Here is a 24,174-nt window from a genome sequence, read left to right on the forward strand (position 1 = left end):
TGTGTCTTGCAGGCGCAGGTTCAACTGTGTTTTTTGCACTGCTTTGCCTGGTCGACCAGTAATCGCTTTTTGCTTTCTATCGACACCTCGGCTCCTGCGGATCCCTCGGGCCCTAGGCTTGGTTCATCTTCCTTTTTCGAAGTTGTGAACCCTTGCTCCAGCATTCGCAAGTTGTGAACCCTTGCTCCAGCATTCGCATTCTGGCTCTGGGCTTTCCGTCTCTCAACCCGTTATACTCAAAAGGGGTTTTCGTGCTGTTCTTGTCGGCTTGTGGTACCTTTGCCTTCCGTTGTTCTCCGCTCTCTTCTGAGCTTCATGGTCTAGGAGTTGGCTGCGCTGACATTACTGTCCAAGCTGTGCTTCGTCACATGCTTGACGGCACTGTTTTAGTCACTTTCTTGACGGCCACGTTCTCTCTAGAACTTGGAGGGGTTCAGTCGCAGACCCGCCTCCTCTATGGGTATTGCTTTGGTATCTATTCTAAGTTAAGGAATCTGCGGCTAGATGTCTCTATCAGATGAACGAGTTACTTACCTTCGGTAACGATGTATATGGTAGAGACCTAGTCTAGCCGCAGATTCCTTAACGCCCACCCGTTCTGCGAAGACCTTTTCAGGTTGGGCTCCCCTCCCATCCCTCCCTGCGCAGAGGTGCTGCTGCGGTATGTTTTCCAGATCCAGTCTGACGCCTGGGGATATTCTAAGTTAAGGAATCTGCAGCTAGTCTCTGTCTCTACCAGTTACATGGTTAAGGTAAGTAACTCGTTCGTCAGCGAGGCAACAAGCTAATGTAGGCCAGGCAGTACTTAAAACACTTTTTCTAACAACTGCAACAGCTACAGGTTAGGCACCGCTTTAGAGAATACTGCTGTATAGTCTATGCAAAGCATGGTGATCTACAGCTCACATGCTTCGAACGGAAAATGTTACGTTCGAGGCATATGAGCTGCAGATTGTACACTTTTGCATGGATCGCCATCTAGTGTTGGGCTCGGATGCTTTCACCTTGTTGTTGTCTTGGAAGAAGTCTTTTGTAGTCACGAGATAGGTGACTCCTCCCTTGGACGATAGTGTGCATGGGCATCGACTCCATCTTCAGAGATTGGTTTTTTCCGCCATCGGGGTTCGGATGTAATTTGCTGCGCTCCGGGTCAACGTCCTTCGATACCCCTTCGACGAGCAAAAAACTCCCATCGATCGACGGTATTGTTTCGATCGCGAATCCCTCTCCACATGCATCCGGTTTCGAAGACATTCTCGAGTCCAGTCGTCGATTTGGGTCGATCGGCCCCATCAACCAGTATATGGAAAGGACTCCATTCAAAAAGTGTCTGCAACCTTTGTCTCAGAACACGAGAGTCAACACTGCCAGGCCTGTGACTCTTTCAGGTCCAAAAAGACTATACATGATCGCCAGGCCCGACGACACGAAATGTCCAGGTCAACCGTTCCGGCGCCGGAGAAAATCTTCGAGGCAGGCTCCGATGATCCAGACACAGGAGACGAACATGCCAACATCTCCGAAGCAGACGAATCGGAATCAGACGACAGGATGATTACTCCAGGTCAACGGAGAGTGAGTACTGACGTCGACGCCCCTGCACCGAAAAACCTAAAGGCACCGGTCACACTCTCACCTTCGGGTTCGGGTCGGCACTGAGATAAGTCTTCAGAATCCACGCCTCCGGGCCCGGCTCCGAAGCATCCAAAGCCTTCAGGCAGCTCGGGATCGAGCCAGCCACAACATGATACCCACAAACCATCGTCGGCACCGAAGCAAGTCCCACCCACAACAGAATCTTCGGCACCGAAAACCAAGGTCGACTCGTCGGCGCCGAAGCACAAACCTTCGGAACCCAAATTATAGGCTAAGCCGTCGGGCTCGAAAACTCCACCACGGCAAAAGGAGACAAAAACACCTCCTAAAGCTAAAGAGAACAAGCCAAAACAACACTCGGAGCCGAAGTCTTCGGCACCGAAAAAAGACAGTGGATCCAAAGAACTTTTTCATCCAGATCCACCAGATCCTAAACAAAGAACACTTCAAATTGACCCCATTACTGGACAGGTCATTTCTATTCCACCTAACAAAAGGAAGTTGGACACCTGATATACCCTCCAAGAAGAAAGACTCTTCCACCTCACCTGTGAGGCTTTTCTCTCCACAGCCTTTAAACACTGTACCTTCTCCAGCACACTCTCCAGTGCCTGCTTTTTCACCACAAGGGGACGATGATGACATGGGAGGTGATGATGACGACACATACTCACCACATAATACAGATACCGATGATGATATCCACAGTATCACGCCTAGGGACCCTTGGGACGATTACAATGTCCCAGATGTGCCCCAGCCAGATTCATACACCTCCAGACCATCCCCCCCAGATGATAGTATAGGATTTGCGCAAATAATAAATAGAGCTGCACTATACCATGGGTGTGAGAAGTTGGCCTGATATGTAGTGCTCACTATTCTAGTGATCACTGTGTATCATTCCAAACGACCCTTATTGATGATTGGTTGTAAGTCAACCTTTTAGACCAGCTATCCTAGTAGCGTGGATACGAGCAGTCTTTAGGCTAAACTCTAGAGGGCGTGTTAAGCCAGCTGTTTACCATCACATATACCCCTTGAACGTCAAGTGAAAGGACACCACACAAGTTGTTATGAAAATAAAAGATATTTATTTATATACTGGCTCTTTATGAGTCAGAGAGCTAAGCACACTACAAAACTCTTAGAAAATACTTCAGTTGCACAATTTACACAAATGCCCGAAGGGCACGAGAAACCATCTACGCTAACAGTGAAGTGCGAGTGGTTAGAGTCTGGAGTTACTGATTCCGGAGTGATCCGATCAGTGGGACTAAACGAAAAAGGAACTGGACACTTGTAGAGCGAACCTGCGATGGAGCACCAAAATGCTCGAGTTACCTAGCCCAGAGGCTGCGGCTGCGTGAGGTTCGGCAAGATGTCGGGAGTCCTCGTTGTAGTCTCAGGAGCCTGAAAGAAGAAGTTGCTGGCAGGCGACCAGTGTCGATGTTTCAGCGAGATCCAAGCCTGGATCGGTGTTGAAGGAAACCTGAAAGCAGAGGGGACTCAGTTCTCAACCGCTAGCCAGCGATCGTGTGGGTACCAGGAAGGTACCGGCTGAAGTCACCTCGACCAGGTGAGTGGATGACGTCGGACTCGGCTGTTCCTCGGACCAGGAGGCGCGGCGGCGACCAGGATGGAGGGCGAGCTGTCCCACGAAGGTGTCTGCTGTCGATGATGCTGGGCCCAGGAGTGGGGCAGCAGGTCTTGGCAGTGGCAAACCCACGGGGTGGAGTCAAGATGGCGTCTGGAGTGGACCAGGAGGGTCCGAGGTACTCCTCTGTTGAAGGGGAGCAAGGGCCAGTCTGGAGCAACCAGACCAGGGATGAAAACAAACTATCGTGGTGCGTCGTGAAGAGGGCCACAAGCCGGTCGGCGAGTGGTCGGACAACGCGGTGAACAGCAAGGAGCAGAAGGTCCCCCACGCAGATCTCGTGGATGCTGGGGAGGCGGACTTCAGTGCTGGAGCCGCTCAGGGTTAGGGCTTCTCAAACCCTAGGTACACTCACTCGAGGGTCCCTCGGTGGGCGTGTTAGGTAAGCGTCGTGCAGGTTCTGAAGATGGCCGGTCCCGCAGGTCTCGTCACACCTACGAATCTCAGCTGGGCTGACGATGTAAGTAGAGGTCAGAGATGGCAGGGAACCCGGGTCTCGTCGAGCTGGGCAGTCTTGATCCGTGGGAGAGACGTACAGCAAACCGCAAGCGCTTAGTTGGTGCCTGCTGGTGCAGGGTGGCTACTCCTAAGCCACAAGGGAGAGTCTTCAGAAAAGTCAAGAGTTCCTTTCGTGGAAAGTAGTTCAAGATTCAGAATTATCCAATTTGGGAAGGGGACCCGCTCCCACCTTTATTCTAGGAAAAAGGGGCTGGCCTGTGACTAGGTCCTACCTATGGGTGGGACCAGGAGGGGGGTGGTTACACCCCTATCCTTTGTCCGGCTTCGCCCCAGCTCAGGGGCTGGTGTGCCCCCGAAACTGGTTTGAGCCGGGCTATGCACAGTGAGCACCGGGGTGCCACTTGCAATCACCTTCCTTTCAGCCCTGCCTACCTGGGATACACAAACCCTGTCTGGGATGGTGCTAACACCGCCCTCGACAGGAAACCCTTTGTCCAAGCCCCCTTCGCTGGAAGGTCTCCCAGCAGCAGGAGGTCAGACTTGTGTCTGGTGGCAGCATCCATTTTGTGATGCTGAGGCTTGAGTCAACTTTAACCGGGGTTCAAGGTTACTTCCATGTCGTGTCCCTCTAGAAGGGTGGAATGCTAACCCCGTCGCCAGAACTGGCGAGGGGTTCGTATTCCAATTCGTATTACACCTTACTCGACATGTGTAGGTGATGCGATGCCAAGGTTAGCAAATAACCGCAAGGATTATAATGCATTTTAAGGTAGTTGGCCCGCGTCACCATGGAACGGCTATTTAGGACTTGGTTCCGCAAGCCGTCGACGGGCTCAGCTCGCGCCAGAGCACCGTCCCACATGATCCCCAGCACTCTGCCTTCAGGATTGATAAGGCCTGCCATAGGAGTGACTGATAGGAATCCATGTGTCCATTTTAGGGTTAGGTATAGGAATACTACACCTACAGCAACGGGTGATTACACCACGTTGCCCCAGCTGTCGTGCAGCCAGTTGTGTCAAATTTGGGCGGCCATCCAGGGGTGGCATAATACATGCTGCAGCCCCTGGTAGGCCCTGGGTACACCGATGCCCTGGATACCTGTGGTATGCTGAGACAGGGACTGACAAGGCGGCCCAGTTCCAATTAGTGGATGCACCTAATGTACATGTGTATTAATTTCGAGAGAGAACAGCTAGGCTGTGGGTCTGATTGGCAGGCCCACAGCCAGGGAAAGTCGTAAACCAATGAAGCAGAAGCAAAAAAAATCTGGGTGATCATAGGATTGCAGACCCTACTCTCCTACAATGGGGTCCAACTACATTCAAACACCCAGGAGGAGGACTTTTTACTGGAGACATTTGCTCAGCCTCAAAAGTCAACAGACACTCCCCTATGCTGAAAGGGATGATCAAACATGCCCCTGACATTTTCAAAGACCCAGTTAGGGCTAAGGTTATTAACCCTAGAATAGAGAAAAAGTATAGGCCAGCTCCAGGTGACACAGCTTACATTAAAGGCCAGCTACCTCTGGATTCTTTGGTTGTACCAAATGCCCGCAAACAGGCAATTTCCCAAACCACAGGGGAGGCCCCTCCACCAGACAAAGAGTTAAGTTACTCGATGCATCAGACAAAAGGGTTGCAAGCAGCAAATTTTTGGCGTATTGCCAATTCACAAGCTTTACTAGCAAGGCAGGACAGTCCCCACTATAATGAGCTCGAAAAACTCATTCAACACCTGCCAGACGCATATAAAACCATGACAAACAACCTTATACAAGAGGGAAAGTTAATTACTAATACCTCAATAAAATGTGCACTTGATGCAGCAGATACAGCATCCCGCACAATAAACACGAGTGTGTTTCTGCGTAGACATGCATGGTAACGCATCTCTGGTTTTAGGCAGGAAGTGCAGTCTACCATCCTCAATCAACCCATAGATTAGGAACACTTGTTTGGACCTACTGTGGACACATCTTTAGAAAAGATGAAAAAGGACACAAACAGCCAAATCCATGGGGGCTCTACAGACAACAGCTACTAAAGGTTCCCTTCGTCGCTCCTTTTATAGGGGCGCCTCAAAATCCATTGGCACTGACACCGCCTCTTCCAATTACATGAATCCCACCCACACCTCCCCTAACAGAGGTTATTCTAGAGGAAATTACAGAGGCAATAACAGCAGAGGAAGAGGATGCAGGTCTAACACTCAGATAGCCCCCACCACAAAACAGTGACTTCCCTCCACTTCCCCCAGACCATTCCACTCCAGTCAGGGGAAGACTATCACAGTTCCTACCTGTGTTGAACTCCATCACCACAGACAGGTGGGTAAGACAAATTATCCAGTATGGTTACTGCCTGGAACTTACTGCTTCTCCCCCCAACATACCACCCAAAAAGCGTCCCATGTCCACGGAACATCAAACTCTTCTCAAACAAGAAATTCTCTCCATGCTTCAAAAACACTCAATAGAACCAGTTCCCCTAGAGCATCAAGGAACAGGGGTGTATTCACTGCACTTACTAATCCCCAAAAAGGACATCTCCCTCAGACCAATATTGGACCTCAGACCCCTAAATTCCTACTTTTAGTCAGATCATTTTCACATGATCACTCTTCAGCAAGTCCTTCCACTGCTTCAACAAGGCGAATTTTTTGCCACATTAGATCTCAAGGACGCCTTCTTCCATATTCCCATACACCCTGCTCACAAAAAATATCTAAGAGTCACAGTGGACGGCCAACACTATCAGTTCAAGGTCCTGCCATTTGGAGTAACAACAGCACCCAGGGACTTCACAAAGAGTCTAGCGGTAGTAGCCGCGCACTTGCGAAGACAACACATTCATGTATTCCAGTAATTGGACGACTGGCTTATAAAAGCACACCTACCAAACAATTCAGCTACTACACAATTTGGGGTTCACAATAAACTACACCAAATCCCACCTGCAGCCCTCCTACATACATCAGTATCTAGGGGCCACAATAAACACTTTCAAAGCTCTGGCATACCCCAATCCAGCCAGAATAGCCAGTATACAAACCCTCATCAAAAGGTTTCAACCTCAACACTCCCTTCCAGCTCGAGTGTTTATACAGCTAGCAGGAATGATGGCCTCTCGCATTTTCATTGTCCCTCACGCAAGACTCCAGATGTGCCCTTTACAAGAGTGCTTAGCACGCCAGTGGAACCAGGCTCAAGGTCAACTTACAGATCTAGTGTTGGTGGACAGCCGCACACATAACTCTCTGCAGTGGTAGAACACACAAAACCTATCCAGAGGGCGGCCGTTCCTAGATCCAGTTCCACAGATAGTACTAATATCAGACGCATCCCTCACCGGCTGGGAAGCCCACCTCCTAAACCACACAGTCCAGGACAGATGGACCACTCAACAAAAAGAGCTCCACATCAATCACCTAGGATTACTAGCAATATTCCTGACACTAAAATCATTCCAACCACATCTCCTCAACAAAACTGTCCTAGTCTGAACGGACAACATGACAGCAATGTATTACATACAAAAACAAGGAGGAACACACTTGTTGCAGCTTTCTCAACTAGTGCAACATATGTGGCAATGGGCCATCCCGCAAAACATTTATCTCCTAGCAGAACATCTTCCAGGAGTACACAATTAGATTGCAGATCTGCTCAGTCGTCAGACACAACAAATTCACTAATGGGAACTTCATCCACAGGTTCTTCAACCATTTTTCCAAATGTGGGGCCACCCAGACATAGATCTGTTCGCCACACACGAAAACGCAAAAGGCCCAACCTTCGCCGCCAGGTTTCCACACCCGTCGTCCAAGGGCAATGCGATATGGTTGAACTGGTTAGGCAGATTTGCGTATGCTTTTCCGCCACTCCCAATCATTCCGCTAGTAATACGCAAGCTCGGGCAACAGTCTCTCAAAATGATCCTTGTTGCTCCCACATGGGCACGGCAATCGTGGTTCACCACACTTCTGCAACTCTCAGTGGTTCCACACCAAAAACTGCATCTCTTCCCGAAACTACTAACGCAGAACCATGGAGACATAAGACACCCCGATCCAGGTCAACTGAATCTCGCAATCTGGCTCCTGAAGTCCTAGAGTTCGGTTACCTTAACCTTCCACCAGACTGTATGAACATCATTAAAGAAGCTAGACACCCTACTACTAGAGCCTGTTACGCAGCAAAATGGAGAAGATTCGTTATTTACTGCAATAACAATAAAATTGACCCACTGGATGCTTCAATCCAGGACATTATTTGATACTTGCTGGATTTACAAACATGTAATCTAGCATTTTCATCCATAAGATTACATCTTGCTGCTCTTGCCGCTTACTTACAGAACAGACAACACTTGTCCCTGCTTAGAGTACCTGCAATTAAAGCTATTATGGAATGCTTTAAAAGAGTAATTCCTCCCAGAGTACCACCCTCTCCTGTATGGAACTTAAACATTGTCCTTACTAGGCTCATGGGTCCACCATTTGAACCTCTGCACAAATGTGAATTGCAATTCCTTACATGGAAAGTAGCTTTCCTAGTGGCAATCCCCTCTCTCAGGAGAGTAAGTGAGATCCAGGCTTTAACCATACAAGAACCATTCTAACAAATACATTGCAGCAAGGTGGTTCTTAAAACAAACACAAAATTCCTTCCAAAAGTAATCTCTGCTTTTCATCTTAACCAATCAGTAGAGTTACCAGTGTTTTTCCAAAACCCCGATTCGGTAGCAGAAAGAGCTCTTCCCACACTTGACGTCAAAAGAGCCCTTCTTTATTATATTGACAGGACTAAACCCTTTAGAAAGACAAAACAGCTGTTGTAGCTTTCCCACCACCTAATAAAGGAAACCCCATCTCCAAAGCTGGGATTGCTAGGTGGATAGTCAAATGCATTCAAATATGCTACCAAAAGGCTAAACGCACATTAACAACTCCCCCTAGAGCGCATTCAACACGCAAACTAGGGGCCTCCAAGGCATTCTTAGGGAACATTCCCTTAGATGACATCTATAAAGCAGCAACATAGTCTACACCACACACCTTCACCAAACACTATTCTGTTGATGTGCAGGCATAGCAACAGGCTTCTGTAGGCCAGGCTGTTCTTAAAGACACTTTTTCAAACCACTGCAGCAGATACAGGTGACCACCGCTAGGGGAGACACTGCTATACAGTCTATGCAAAAGTGTACAATCTGCAGCTCATATGCCTCGAACAGAAAATGCCACTTACCAGTATGCATCTGTTCTTTGCATGTAGAGCTGTACACGCCCACCAGCCTCCCTGGGACCTGTATCTGTTCCAGTATCATCTTAATTAGATACACGTACATGGACATCTCTTCTATTTCTTACTAACTCCATCATTTCCCTTTATGGCGAAAAACAATCTGAAGATGGAGTCGATGCCCATGCGCACTATCGTCCAAGGGAGGAGTCACCTATCTCGTGACTACAAAAGACTTCTTCCAAGACAACAAGGTGCAATCATGCAAGCCCAACACTAGATGGTGATCAATGCAGAAGTGTACAACTCTGTAGCTCTACATGCCTAGAACAGATGCATACTGGTAAGTAGCATTTTCCTTACCCAGTAAGCATCTGTTTTTGGCATGTAGAGCTGTAGATTCACATGAGCCCACCTGCCTCCCCGGGTACCTATACCTGTTGCTGTTCTTTCTTATCTTACATACATGTGCATGGACATCTCTATTCTACCTTTACTAACTCCATTCTCACCCTCTGCCAGAAAACAATCTAACAATGGAGTCGATGCCCATGCGCAATATCACAGAAAGGAGGTGTCACCTACCTCGTGACTGGAAAGACTTCTTCGAAGAAAAACAACTTTCAAACATCCGGAGCCAACACTAGATGGCAGGAGTATGCAAAGCATGTGAATCTACAGCTCTACATGCCAAGAACAGATGCTTACTGAGTAAGTAACATTTTCCTTTCCCCTCGACTGCTAGCTCTGGCAGCATGTATTTAATGTATTGCTTTTGAGTTCTGACATCATCTCTTTATAAAATGTGACTGGGTGCGTCACAAATAACAGATTATAATGAGATTAGAGACTGTTATACAGGAAATGCAAAATCCCATGTATTATAAAGAAATTAGAGGCAGGTTTTTATACAAGGATTGCACAATGCCATGTAATATATATTCTCTGCTTTGCTACGCAATCAACTCCTAATTGGATTCTGCAGATATTAATTGTCAACTCTGTCCAGACAGTTTCATTTGAGGCAGCCTAGAAAAGAGAAAGAAAGTGTTAGACCTGTCAGCCCTTTGGGTGGTCTCTCCTCATCATTATTTATTTTGTCCCACTTTTGCCTCAAACCCTGTTTGAATTTTTCCTTTTTGGGAACCACCAGACTTTTTCGTGTTGCTGCAGATTCAGGGAGCCATTTTAGCTACCCCTGAAACTTCTGTCTGAGGGCCTGGAGCACAAAATGGTGGCCACCTGTGACATCACCAGCATCCACTGGAACCTGCTAGCACCTTCCAGAACATTCCAGAACCCTGTGACCGTTGGAGGCGGTTTAGAATGTTGGGAAGCTAAGAGAGAGAGTTGGCAGTTGGAGCTGGCAGTTGGCACCTGACTGGTGAGGAGTGAGCAGCAAAAACGTGAAGGAGGAAGGAGTGAAGCAGCAGGGGTGGAAACTTGTGCCTGGAGTGGGGTCCATAAACCCACCCTTGATACTAGTCCCTACTGACGGAGCCCAGCCTAGAGCCCTGTGTGGGAAGAAGTCAGAAAAACCATCCTGAGGACCTGGACAGCAGGAACAGGCCTTAGAAACAAGAGAACAGCAAGATCCTGACCTGGAAGCTGGTTTCCCTGAAGTCCGACGTCGAGTAGCCTAAGACCTGGAGCCCGAGGTGGAGAAGCGGCGCTGACTGGAAAAGCAGACGTCGTACCCGGAGCCGCCAGAGGTCGAGAGAGGGCGCCGTCAGAGGTCGTGAGGAATACCAGAGGTCGAGGAGGAAGTCACCCGAGGTCGAGTGAGCGGCGTCATCGGAGGAGTGAAGTCCGCCCTCCGGAGTCGTCGGAGACCGAGGTGAAGGGTAACGGAGGTCGGGAGTGAGGATCGCACTCCGGAGTCGCCGGAACCTGTGAGAATCGTGCCGGAGGTCGGGAGTGGAGGTCGCACTCCGGAGTCGCCGGAAACCTGTGAGGAGCACCGGAGGTCGGGAGCGAGGATCGCACTCCGGAGCCGCCGGAAGTCGACATCGAGGCAAGGCCGGCCGACGTCATCGAAGCCGAGGTCGCCATCGGACCGGAGCCGCCCGAAGTCGACATCGAGTAAGACTGCCCGACGCCATCGAATCGGAGGCCGAGATCGAACCGAGGCCGCTGACATCGAGACCGGAGCCGCCTGCCGGCGTCGTCAAAGAACTGACATTGTGCCGAGGTCGCCGACATCGAGCTGGAACCGCCTCACGGCATCGACCCGACTCCAGCGGCGTCGGAGCATCAGAAAAAGGCAGTAAGTGGAGTAGAGGGCGCCTAAGGCCCTGTGGAGACCTGAGAGACTGCTCTAAGGGGCTAGGGAGGTGCTGGAACCAACCTGACTGTGCCAGGGATGAACTGGGACTAATCTAGAGAGTCTGTGTGGAGAGAGAGAGCCAGGTCTCTGGTATTTTCCCCCCTTTATCTACCTCAGTTTAGGCCTCAGCCTTGACCAAGCCAGGGAGTAGTCACCCTCAAGCCTTCCACATCCCCACAAGCTGTGCCTGGGCCAAATCAGCCCTTAGGAATTCAAAAGTGATCTGATTCCATGAGTGTCACTGTCAGCTTTTAGTATTTATTAGGGGCACTGTATTTATTGTATTTAACCTATTTATTGTTCCCCTGTATTTATTGGTCCACAGTATTTATTGATGCACAATATTTATTGGTTACAGTATTTATTGCCTCAGAATATTTAATTGCCTGTCTGTATTGCACTTTTATTTATGCCTTCAGTATTTATGATCACCCCTATTTATTGAATCATTAAGCCAGTATTTATTTGTCCTGCACTTTCTAAAAAGTTTGTATATTGTGATTGTTATTTATTTTCTCCAATCAGCAACTAAGAGAAAAAGCAGATAAAGAAAGTTATTTTCATAATTTTTACGGTGTAGAGTCGTTTTTGGAACGGATGCACGCATGGTTATTGTTTGGGTATGTTGTATGCTTAGCACGGAGCCTGATTCCTGACCACTCGAGCCAAGCTACCACAGTGTGTCCGGAAGCCCACCACCACCCCTTCTAGTGTGGGAGTGGTTTTCCAACATAAATTGGTGTTCAGTGGTGGGATAGAGCTGTGCCTACGTATACTCAACAATAACTGTGGGTAGTCCATAGGCCTACACCGGGAGTTTTCTCAAAGCGGCCTTCCTAATTGTGGGTTTTTGTTTTTTCCAAATTTACTCTGGTGGTGGGAGGAGGTATTAATAAAGGTACCCCCCTGCATAGTTACTGCACAAAAACCTGTCCTCTAACCTGAGTGGGCAAGATGGAGTTTGTACTAGAAAATCTAGAAACGTACACTGTGGCCCAACTCAGGGAGTTTTGCCAGCGGGAGGGGGTGTACTGCCCCCCAGGAGCAAAGAAGGGTGCACTCCAAACCAGCTTAAGGGCTTGGGGGGAGGCGCGCAGGGAAAGCAAGGCTGAGGAGGAAGACAGGGATGGAGAGCCTGACCCTGAGGGGGCTGAGATGTACCAACCTGAGGTGGGGAACCTGTCAGCAGGGCCCAGAACCATTTCTAGGAAGGGCAGCAGTGCCTCTAGCGGTGGCTTGTCTGAAGTGGAGCTAACAGACCGGAGGGAGAAAAGACAGCTCACATGGGACTTAGCAAGGCTGGAAAAGGAGAAGGAGGAGCAGAGGATGGCCCATGAATTGCGACTGAAAGAAATAGATCTTCAGATCTTGAGAATCGGGGCACAACCTGTTCCTAATGGTGGCAGCCAAACCCAAGAGATCACCAGGGAATCTAAACCATACCTGCCAAAGGACATAGTGGCTAGCTATGGGGTGGGTGATGATATCGCCAAGTGGCTAGCAGCCTATGAGGTCTCGTTGAGGGCCCATGGGGTACCAGAGAAGTACTGGGGAGGGGGATTGTATAAGTACATGCCTCCAGCTGGTAGGGATGCTTTATTGGCCCTCGAAGAGGATGAGCAAACCCACTACCCCACCATGAAACTGGCGCTCATCAGAAAGTTTGGACTAACACCTGAAAAGTACAGACAGAAGTTCAGGGGTAGTCACAAGCTGGGCACGCAGAATTGGGTGGACTTCCTGGACTATGCGAAGAAGGCAATGGAAGGTTGGATTCAGGGCAGTGAAGTGAGGAACTACGAGGAGTTGTTTGACCTAGTACTGAAGGAACACCTGCTCGAGAAATGTTTCCCTGAACTGCGGCAACACCTGGTGGATAGCAAGCTGACCAGTCCCCGGAAGCTTGCTGAGGAGGCGGACATTTGGGCTAGTACCCGGGTGTCCACAAGGGGGACTGGAGGGGATACTCAAAAGGCCGGACAGGGCGCCCCCCAGAAGAAAGAGGGAGGGGAAAAGAAAAAGGAGTTCTCCAAAGGCCCCCAAAATAACTTCCAAGGGAAGGGAACAGGATTCACCTCTAAGGCTAACCTGCCCAGAAACCCTAATCCTGGCCAGAGTCAGCAGCCAAGGGTTGTCCATTGCTACGAGTGCGGTGGCGTTGGACACTATAAAGGAGATCCGAAGTGCCAGAAACGACCACCCCCTCCCACTGGAGGAAAGACCCCCGGAGTAGCTAGTGCAGTGCTCGGGGAGGAGATGCCCTTAACCAAGGGAAGGGAGTGGGCGGGTGTCACTTTAGTGTCCCTGGGAGAACGGGAGATGGTTCCTAAGATCCAGGTGCCCGCAAATACCGCAAAGTATGGGCAGTGGGTCACCATCAACGGCCAAAGAGGGGAAGCTCTGAGAGACACAGGAGCCAGTATGACTATGGTGCGTAGCCAACTGGTGTCTCCAGAGCAGGTAATTCCCGATGTACTCCACCCAGCCGCGATGGCTGACGGCAGAACAGGCCACTATCCAGTGGCCGAGGTTCCCTTTGAATGGGGGGGGGTTGCAGGTTCACTTCGAGTTGCCGTAAGCCCTGCCGTGCCAGTCGATTGTCTGCTGGGGAATGACATGGAGCACAACGCTTGGAAGGAGGTGGAATACCGGACTCACACTGAGATGCTGGGTACACCTGACTGGGCCTGTGTTAGCACAAGGTCCGCGACTACCCGAAGAGGGAGTTCATTTCGGCTGGAGCCTGGAACAAAGGCCCAGCCAGCTGCCAGTCAAGGGAAGAACCGAGGACAGGAGGAGCCTGCCTCGGCGTCCCCACCCCGTAGGACGGATAGGCCACCGGAGGTGGTGGACCAGGAGTCTGCGGTGGGGGACGTTACCAACCTGGAGGACCTACCCATCCCGGCCGAGTGGCACGTGGAGGGAGGCCCGTCCAGGGAGGAATTCTGCCAGGGCCAGAGGGAGTGCCCTACCCTTGAGGGGCTGAGGCGACAGGCCAAAGCCCAGGCAGCAGGGAACGTTGAAGGGAACTACAGTGTTTACTGGGAGGATGGCCTCCTCTACAGTGAACCCAAGGCACCCCTACACGGATCGTCACGAGCCTTGGTAGTTCCTCAACGTTATCGAGCCTTCCTTCTGGAGTTGGCTCACGAGATACCATTGGCAGGACACCTGGGACAAGACAAGACCTTCGCCCGTCTTGTCCCACACTTTTATTGGCCTCAGATGAAAGTGTCGTCCGATACCTACTGCCGGACATGTGTGTCTTGCCAAGCCAGTGGGAAAACAGGGGTGAAGCTGAAAGCTCCCCTGGAACCACTTCCTGTCGTTAGCACCCCCTTTGAAAGGGTGGGCATCGACATTGTGGGTCCATTAGATCCGCCAACTACAGCTGGTCACCGGTTTATCCTGGTTCTGGTGGATCATGCCACACGGTACCCAGAGGCAATACCTACCTCTGAGGACCATAACAGCACCTGTTGTGGCAAGGGCCCTGATGGGAATCTTTACCCGAGTGGGTTTTCCCAAGGAAGTTGTGTCCGACAGGGGGACCAACTTCATGTCAGCGTATATGCGGGCAATGTGGAAGGAGTGTGGAGTGACATACCGGTTCACAACTCCTTACCACCCCCAGACCAATGGTCTGGTGGAGAGGTTTAATAAAACCTTGAAGGGCATGATCAGAAGTCTGCCTGAAAGCCTGCGGAGGAAATGGGACGTCCTCCTACCCTGTTTACTTTTTTCCTACAGGGAAGTGCCACAGAAGGGAGTGGGCTTCAGCCCCTTCGAGCTTCTGTATGGGCACCCTGTACGTGGACCTCTCAACCTGGTGAGAGACGGATGGGAAAGAACTCCCAGAAAGCTTCCCCAGGATGTGGTGAGCTACATGCTGGCCTTCCGGAGCCAAATGGCTAAGTTGTGGAAGCAAGCTTCTGACAACTTGGAAGCCAGCCAAGCAGTAATGAAGGCGTGGTATGACCACAATGCTCACCCGGTGGAGTTGGAGCCTGGCCAGAAGGTGTGGGTGATCGAACCAGGAGAGCTTAGTGCCCTCCAGGATCGCTGGTCAGGACCCTTTGAGGTGTTGGAGAAGAAGGGTAAGGCTACCTACTTGGTGGACCTGAAGACCCCTCGTCAGCCCCTGCGGGTGCTGCATGCCAACCGCCTCAAACCCCACCACGAGAGGCCCGAAGTCATCTTGATGATGGTGACTGACGGAGGAGAGGACGTGGAAAGCGAGCCTCTCCCTGATCTGTTTGCGTCTCAAGAGAAGGATGGGTCGGTGGAGGGAGTGATTCTCTCCCCATCTCTAACTCCTGAACAGCAGGAGGACTGTCGCCAGGTCCTGGGGCAGTACTCCTCGTTGTTCTCCCTTGTCCCGGGTAGGACTCACCTGTGCGTCCATGACGTGGACACAGGAGACAGCCCACCTGTGAAGTCCAAGATCTACCGGATGTCAGACAAGGTGAAGGCCAGCATTCATAGTGAAGTCACTAAGATGCTGGAGCTAGGAGTGATCGAACCTTCTAGCAGCCCCTGGTCCAGTCCGGTGGTGTTAGTACCAAAAGCTGCACCACCGGGTGCCCAACCAGAACTGAGGTTCTGTGTGGACTATCGGGGACTGAATTCAGTGACCAAAACTGATGCTCATCCGATCCCTAGGGCGGATGAATTGATTGACCGGCTGGGAGCTGCCCAATATCTAAGTACCTTTGACCTTACTTCAGGGTACTGGCAGATCTCTTTGACTGATGGAGCAAGGGAAAGGTCAGCCTTCTCCACGCCCAATGGCCACTACCAGTTCTGTGTGATGCCCTTTGGGCTCAAGAACGCACCTGCCACGTTTCAGCGCCTGGTAAACCAGATCCTCACCGGAATGGAGAGTTTCTCTGCTGCTTATCTGGATGACATAGCCGTCTTCAGTAACAGCTGGGAGGATCACTTGCGTCACCTGCAAGCTGTTCTCCAGGCCCTGAGACAAGCTGGATTGACGATCAAGGCCAGCAAGTGCCAGATCGGGCAGGGGTCGGTAGTGTACCTTGGACACTTGGTGGGTAGGGGAGCGGTGCAACCCCTCCAGGCGAAGATCGAGGCCATCATGGCCTGGGAACCCCCCAAGACACAGACTGAGGTCCGAGCATTTTTGGGCCTCACGGGATACTACCGCCGCTTCGTGAAGGGGTACGGTACCATCGTAGCCCCCCTCACGGAGCTCACGTCCAAGAAACAACCTCGACGGGTAGTCTGGACGGAGGCTTGTCAGCAAGCCTTTGAGAGATTGAAGAAAGCCATGTGCGAGGCCCCGGTCTTAAGGGCCCCAGACTTTTCCAAGGAGTTCATTGTCCAGACAGATGCATCAGAACATGGCATTGGGGCAGTGTTATCGCAACTCAACGAAGAGGGTCTGGATCAACCCGTGGTCTTCCTATCCCGGAGACTACTTCCCAGGGAACAGAAGTGGAGTGCAATAGAGCGTGAAGCCTTTGCAGTGGTATGGGCTCTGAAGAAGTTGCGGCCATACCTGTTTGGCTCGCACTTCCTAGTTCAGACCGACCACAGACCCCTTCGTTGGCTGATGCAAATGAAGGGGGAGAATCCCAAGTTGTTGAGGTGGTCTATTTCCCTACAGGGGATGGACTTTCAGGTGGAACATCGGCCTGGAGTGGACCACGCCAATGCAGACGGTCTCTCAAGGTATTTCCGCCTTAGTGATGAGAACTCCCAAGGGGTTGGGTAGCTCTCCCCACTTTCAGCTGGGGGGGACGCGTGTTAGACCTGTCAGCCCTTTGGGTGGTCCCTCCTCATCATTATTTATTTTGTCCCACTTTTGCCTCAAACCCTGTTTGAATTTTTCCTTTTTGGGAACCACCAGACTTTTTCGTGTTGCTGCAGATTCAGGGAGCCATTTTAGCTACCCCTGAAACTTCTGTCTGAGGGCCTGGAGCACAAAATGGTGGCCACCTGTGACATCACCAGCATCCACTGGAACCTGCTAGCACCTTCCAGAACATTCCAGAACCCTGTGACCGTTGGAGGCGGTTTAGAATGTTGGGAAGCTAAGAGAGAGAGTTGGCAGTTGGAGCTGGCAGTTGGCACCTGACTGGTGAGGAGTGAGCAGCAAAAACGTGAAGGAGGAAGGAGTGAAGCAGCAGGGGTGGAAACTTGTGCCTGGAGTGGGGTCCATAAACCCACCCTTGATACTAGTCCCTACTGACGGAGCCCAGCCTAGAGCCCTGTGTGGGAAGAAGTCAGAAAAACCATCCTGAGGACCTGGACAGCAGGAACAGGCCTTAGAAACAAGAGAACAGCAAGATCCTGACCTGGAAGCTGGTTTCCCTGAAGTCCGACGTCGAGTAGCCTAAGACCTGGAGCCCGAGGTGGAGAAGCGGCGCTGACTGGAAAAGCAGACGTCGTACCCGGAGCCGCCAGAGGTCGAGAGAGGGCGCCGTCAGAGGTCGTGAGGAATACCAGAGGTCGAGGAGGAAGTCACCCGAGGTCGAGTGAGCGGCGTCATCGGAGGAGTGAAGTCCGCCCTCCGGAGTCGTCGGAGACCGAGGTGAAGGGTAACGGAGGTCGGGAGTGAGGATCGCACTCCGGAGTCGCCGGAACCTGTGAGAATCGTGCCGGAGGTCGGGAGTGGAGGTCGCACTCCGGAGTCGCCGGAAACCTGTGAGGAGCACCGGAGGTCGGGAGCGAGGATCGCACTCCGGAGCCGCCGGAAGTCGACATCGAGGCAAGGCCGGCCGACGTCATCGAAGCCGAGGTCGCCATCGGACCGGAGCCGCCCGAAGTCGACATCGAGTAAGACTGCCCGACGCCATCGAATCGGAGGCCGAGATCAAACCGAGGCCGCTGACATCGAGACCGGAGCCGCCTGCCGGCGTCGTCAAAGAACTGACATTGTGCCGAGGTCGCCGACATCGAGCTGGAACCGCCTCACGGCATCGACCCGACTCCAGCGGCGTCGGAGCATCAGAAAAAGGCAGTAAGTGGAGTAGAGGGCGCCTAAGGCCCTGTGGAGACCTGAGAGACTGCTCTAAGGGGCTAGGGAGGTGCTGGAACCAACCTGACTGTGCCAGGGATGAACTGGGACTAATCTAGAGAGTCTGTGTGGAGAGAGAGAGCCAGGTCTCTGGTATTTTCCCCCCTTTATCTACCTCAGTTTAGGCCTCAGCCTTGACCAAGCCAGGGAGTAGTCACCCTCAAGCCTTCCACATCCCCACAAGCTGTGCCTGGGCCAAATCAGCCCTTAGGAATTCAAAAGTGATCTGATTCCATGAGTGTCACTGTCAGCTTTTAAGTATTTATTAGGGGCACTGTATTTATTGTATTTAACCTATTTATTGTTCCCCTGTATTTATTGGTCCACAGTATTTATTGATGCACAATATTTATTGGTTACAGTATTTATTGCCTCAGAATATTTAATTGCCTGTCTGTATTGCACTTTTATTTATGCCTTCAGTATTTATGATCACCCCTATTTATTGAATCATTAAGCCAGTATTTATTTGTCCTGCACTTTCTAAAAAGTTTGTATATTGTGATTGTTATTTATTTTCTCCAATCAGCAACTAAGAGAAAAAGCAGATAAAGAAAGTTATTTTCATAATTTTTACGGTGTAGAGTCGTTTTTGGAACGGATGCACGCATGGTTATTGTTTGGGTATGTTGTATGCTTAGCACGGAGCCTGATTCCTGACCACTCGAGCCAAGCTACCACAGTGTGTCCGGAAGCCCACCACCACCCCTTCTAGTGTGGGAGTGGTTTTCCAACAGAAAGATACATCTATACATACTTCAGTTCCTCTTGTTTCCTGTTACACAGGAGGTAAGTTAGCATTCACCATCTAGCAATAGTAGTTCAATAGGCTCTTGGCTCTTTAAAGTTGTTTTGTAATGTATTACAAAGGAAATGTGAAAAGGAACAAAGATTAGCGTTTTTTGACTTGTATACATGACTTCAGGATTAATTTGTTATTACTCTTACATCAGATCCTCTTCATCCATTGGATGTATTGTTCAGTATCAGCGGTCTGTCAGGCACTAGTGCAGGAGTAGGAATCACCCACATCTGAGCCAACACTACCCCTCTGCCTTCACCCCACACATACATTGAGAGTCTTAAACACCAATTCATTTCTCTATGCCTCGCAAAGAAGCTGTGCATTGATTTGTTTTCTAATCAGATTTTCCATTTCAGTGCAGCCTGTAGGATTCCCTACCTTATTTCTTGGTATCATCCATAGCACTTGTATATCTTAGGATTTTCAGGTCAGTCTGGTTTCTGCAGTTACCTTCGTACTGCTCACAGATTTATCCTGTTGGTGCAGTTTCACATGAGTTGACAAACAGCTTCTCTGTACTTGCTTTATGTGGGGTCCCCTAATTTCTCTTGATCTCTAGGGCAGAAAAGTGGCAGTTAACAGGTTTGTTGTTAACAAAAAAAGATCACTGGGTCACTTTTGTTTTCTTGATCCTATCCCCTTAGATTTATTATTTTCAGATATTTTGTGTTGACTTCAGTGTCTCCATCTTTTTGTTAATAAGAAGCAGCACATTTCAATTCAGTTCTTCAGCATTGGATGCGTAATGTGCTGTACATAACTCTCAAAGGCTGATTGATTCTAAATTCACGGGGGTGGGGGGGGTGGGGGGTAGGGAGCACGCTGCCTCTCATCTCAGCACAGTTCAACCCATTGCATCCTGGTAAATGCAGTACGCTTACTTTCAAAGTTTCTGTAGTCTTTCACCAAAGATGGTGCAGGTAGTGCCGTTATCTCTAGATACGTGTTTCTGGGTTTAGCCCGTCATCAGTAGAGAGCAAAAGTTAATAAGAAGCAGAGAAAAGTCATCAGGGGTTGCTGAAATGGTGCCCAAGTCTTCACAGGTCACAGTACCTCTCCACAGGCACACAGGTGCATCCCAGGAGAGCTTGTCAGCTCGTTAGCTCAAGGGAGCCTTTTGAAGTGCTATAACCCATCTGTTTAGGCTAATGTTTCTTTAGCATAGATGCGTAATACTTTGACATCCAACAACTTTGCAGTACAGTGTAAAAAGGTTACCTTTGGTATTCCATCATAGTTTGTTTGCTTTTACCAGTTTTCGTCCATGATTTAAGTATTCGAGAAGTGCAGCAGTGATTTTTGCAGATTGGAGACCGCTGGGACCTAACAATGCTCATAATATGCCTTTTTCTCCAGAGGAAAGCATTACCCCGTAAAAATGCATTTGTGCTACAATTTTACTTACCTGTAAAAATTGCTATTTTGAAAAGTACTTACCCAATTGCGAAGTTCTTTGTGTTAAAATATGTATAAAAATACTTATTTTTTTCAAAATTTGTCTTGAGTTTCTTGAGTCTTTGTCTCATTTATTGACTGTGTGTTTTCAACAAATGCTTAACACTACCCTGTGAGAAGCCTAAACTGCTCGCCCACACTACAAAAAAGAGAGCATTTGGGAATATTAATTTATAACCTGTAAGCCAATATGGTCGTCTGGACTTTCTACATAGTGTGCCTCTTTTTGGTACACTACATAAAAAGCCAGCTTACTACATGACTTTAATATAGTGCTGATGTATAGAATGCATTTTGGGATATGTTGAGGAAACCCATTATTGTCAAGTATGCCATTCTGCCCACATACCTTCAAAATATGTGTGTACCTAAGGATTACTACATACAAAAAACATGTTCAAATATAACATAGTTATCCATTGTCAGTTTCAAAAGCTACTAAATGATGATAATTAATGTGTAATTTCTTTCAAATGCCCTACTGTTTCTCTAGGGAACATGAAGGTGTGTAAGCTGCTAACAGGAAATATGATAAGGATATCGCTTTCAGGGACCATAATAAAATGCATTTTATGCCTAAATTAATATTTATTTGGAGCATTGTCAGTAGCTTGTTTTTCGCATCTCTTACATTATGTTGTTTACAGTTGAAGCTCTAGACATATCATTCCTACTAAACCACTCCCATTTAGTTATTGATAGGCTGACTGATATGCAAACTACATCTGAAGGTGATATTCTGTATGTACTTGGAAGTGATTAGTAACTGATGGCCTTTTTATATTGTGTTACAGAAAGCGATGATGTGTTCATGATGCCGAAGATTGTGAATGTAACATCTCTAGCAAATGAACCAGCAGTAGGCTTAAAGTTAAGAACCGAGAAAACGACTGCCTCTGCAAGCACTGTTGTCAAGGCTTCCAACAAAACCCTAAGATATGAAGCTAACATTGGTGAAAACATGCTTGAAAAATTAGCTCCTTTTCTAGGAAGAGGTGTTGTGGAGCGCTGTGAAATGGAAAGCTCTAGCTATGGGACACAATATACACAGGTTGCCATAACTGATAGAGATCTCATTTCTAAGCAAGTATTGAATCTTGAAAGTACAAATAAAGCTCCAGGAAATAGATTACCTGAAGTAAAAAGCCTTGCAGTCTTACATGGAGAGAGGAAAGAAATCAAATTGGAAAGTGAGCAGTCATCAATGAAAGATTGCCAATTTCTCAAAATGCTTAGCAAAGACGCGAAAGAGTTAATGGATGTTGAGCTAAAGCATGGAGCCTCATCTGCAGAAGACGTTGCCCTACACACAACTGAGCTAATGAGTGGCATCGAGGAACACGATGATACAGATGAAACCCTTACATCGCTCCTGAATGAAATTGCCTTTCTCAACCAACAATTGAATAATGATACTCCTAATTTATCATTTAGTCCAAAATTATCCTTGGTAGACTCTTTAACAGGAGAAAAAGAAGAAACTGTTGGGAATGCATCATCTGTTCAGTTTAGCAGCTTCCGAGAATTACTCGAACAAAGTGAGTTTCAAGCTGGTGAAAAACAGCCAGGAGAGCCTTCATCAGGGGACACTTTAAATTTAGTTGGCATTCAAAAGGAAACCTCACAACTCGGTATCAAAGATTTTAGCGTCAGTTCACGTTTTGTAGCAGATACTACACGTGCATCTCCACCGCCAATCCTGCAAAAAAAGACTAAACAAGAATTGGGCAGCGCAGATACTGTGTGGCGGCCTATGCCAAAATTGGCACCTCTTGGACTAAAAGTATCTAGTTTGCCAGCAGATCAAGAAGGACAGGCCATCAAGGTAATGCCTCCTTTGGCTCCAGTAACTACTAAGTTAGGGCCACTTTGGCCAAAAGCTGCAGTTCCCGCAGCCAAACAGGGGCAGATTAAAAAGACTATGCCTGTACTGTCGTCTGTGGTTTCAAAACCGAATGATAGTGCCTTGCCTTCTACTATTACGGACAAGTGAAAGCGATCATTTTCCTGTACTTGAAAAGTATATGCTGGGCATATGGATTGGTCACATATGTGCTCTGGGCTCTCACTTCTCTCCGGCTGCCCCCAACGACTGCAGTAGGAATGTGGTAAAACTACGCTCAGTGCCATGCCTCATTAATGGCAGGTTTCTCTGGAGAAAATTAGTGGTGATAAAATCCAATCATGTTCCATTTTGTACATATTTAGGGTAGTTTGTTACCATGGAATTAGGTGCCAGAACAGTCAATATTCAGTGACATAGAAGGTTAAATAGTAATTGTCCCCAGACTGTTGAGCAGTTAATTTACCACTCTTGGCCCATTTTGCTGAGGCAATGTAATCACACTAACTTTATTAACATAAATCTAGGCAGAAACAGGAATATGTATTACCTGTAGTTGTGTAATGCCAACTAAATGGGGGTGAATTACTTTGCAAAAGCAACCAATTGTAATGAGTGTGGTATAATTTTAGGAGGGGGCATTGACAGCCGCTATGTAAAAATGACATTTGGAGCTTGCATGTTAATTAATGATTATTGCTCTGCAATCATTTTTTGTCCTTAAAACATGAAATCATAGTAATGAAATATATAACTGGAGTCTAAGGAACCAGTGAAAGCAAAAACACACTTGATTACAGATTTTAAATGGGCTGTTTAACAAAAGAATGGATTTTTTTGTAGATGTAATGCTTCCACTGATTGTTTACATGTGTGTCTCTATGATGACAAGTGTTGTATAGGTCAGATTGTATGAAGGACCGTTCTGGATCAGTGTACAGTCTGAAAACAATGTCGGCTTTTTTGTACATAAACGTAGGGCAACATATAACTACACATGTTCATCAGAAAGTATGCATTGGGCCCATCTGTGAAAGCACAGTGGCTTTTTCTAGGAATGTCTCTACCAGACATGCAGCAAAACAGTAAAAACCTCAATATGTGGTAATCCTAAAATGTATTTTTTAGAACACCCCCACCATGCCTGAGGTAGTGGTTTGTACATATACTTCTCAAACTAACCATGTTTGAAGAAATTGCTCACAGATTGTAAAGATATTTATATTTTTTGAATCCTTTTGTACACAGATTTTGTTTTGTTAATATCCTTTAGTGTTGGTATTCAACATCATTGGAAGAGTACTTAGTAGTGCTTGTGTAAATTATAATTTTCTACCTTACTCTGATGTTTTGGAGTGACTTCTCAGATGCTCCTAACAGGTGTAAATTGCTGCTTTGAACATGGTACAGTTGTAATAGAAAATTATCATTTGTGCGCTTGTTTAATTTTCATTTTGAACCTGACACCTACCTGTTCTAAAATAAAATCACAATTGCGAATCTGACATACTTGAATAAAATTTATTTTACATATATATGGTTCTCTTACTTTACTAATCATTTAAAAATGCTAACGACTGGGTGAACAACTTGTTTGTGACACTTCTCCCTCACTCTGATTTTCAACAACTTCTTACCGCCCCGTCTGCGTGCAGCAGTTATTTCTGCAGATTGGAGACATCTGGGACCTAACAATGCTGAATTTTCAACCAAGAATTTCATCACAATTGGTTTCATTCTAGA

General features: G+C 48.3%; 1 protein-coding gene across 4 annotated transcripts in view; it reads left to right on the forward strand.

The window, feature by feature from the left end:
• MGA (MAX dimerization protein MGA) overlaps positions 1-23,964 on the forward strand; it is a 1,048,942-nt gene extending 1,024,978 nt beyond the window's left edge. For all 4 annotated transcript variants that reach the window (XM_085627074.1, XM_085627072.1, XM_085627075.1 and 1 more), the window contains one exon: positions 21,383-23,964. In XM_085627074.1, the coding sequence (XP_085483200.1) occupies positions 21,383-22,581 (1,199 nt within the window). In that variant the 3' untranslated portion in view covers positions 22,582-23,964. The remainder of the gene's footprint in view (positions 1-21,382) is intronic.
• The last annotated feature ends 210 nt before the right edge of the window (positions 23,965-24,174 follow it).

The sequence above is a fragment of the Triturus cristatus genome, chromosome 9 (genome assembly GCF_964204655.1).
Source record: "Triturus cristatus chromosome 9, aTriCri1.1, whole genome shotgun sequence".
Lineage (NCBI taxonomy): Eukaryota > Metazoa > Chordata > Amphibia > Caudata > Salamandridae > Triturus > Triturus cristatus.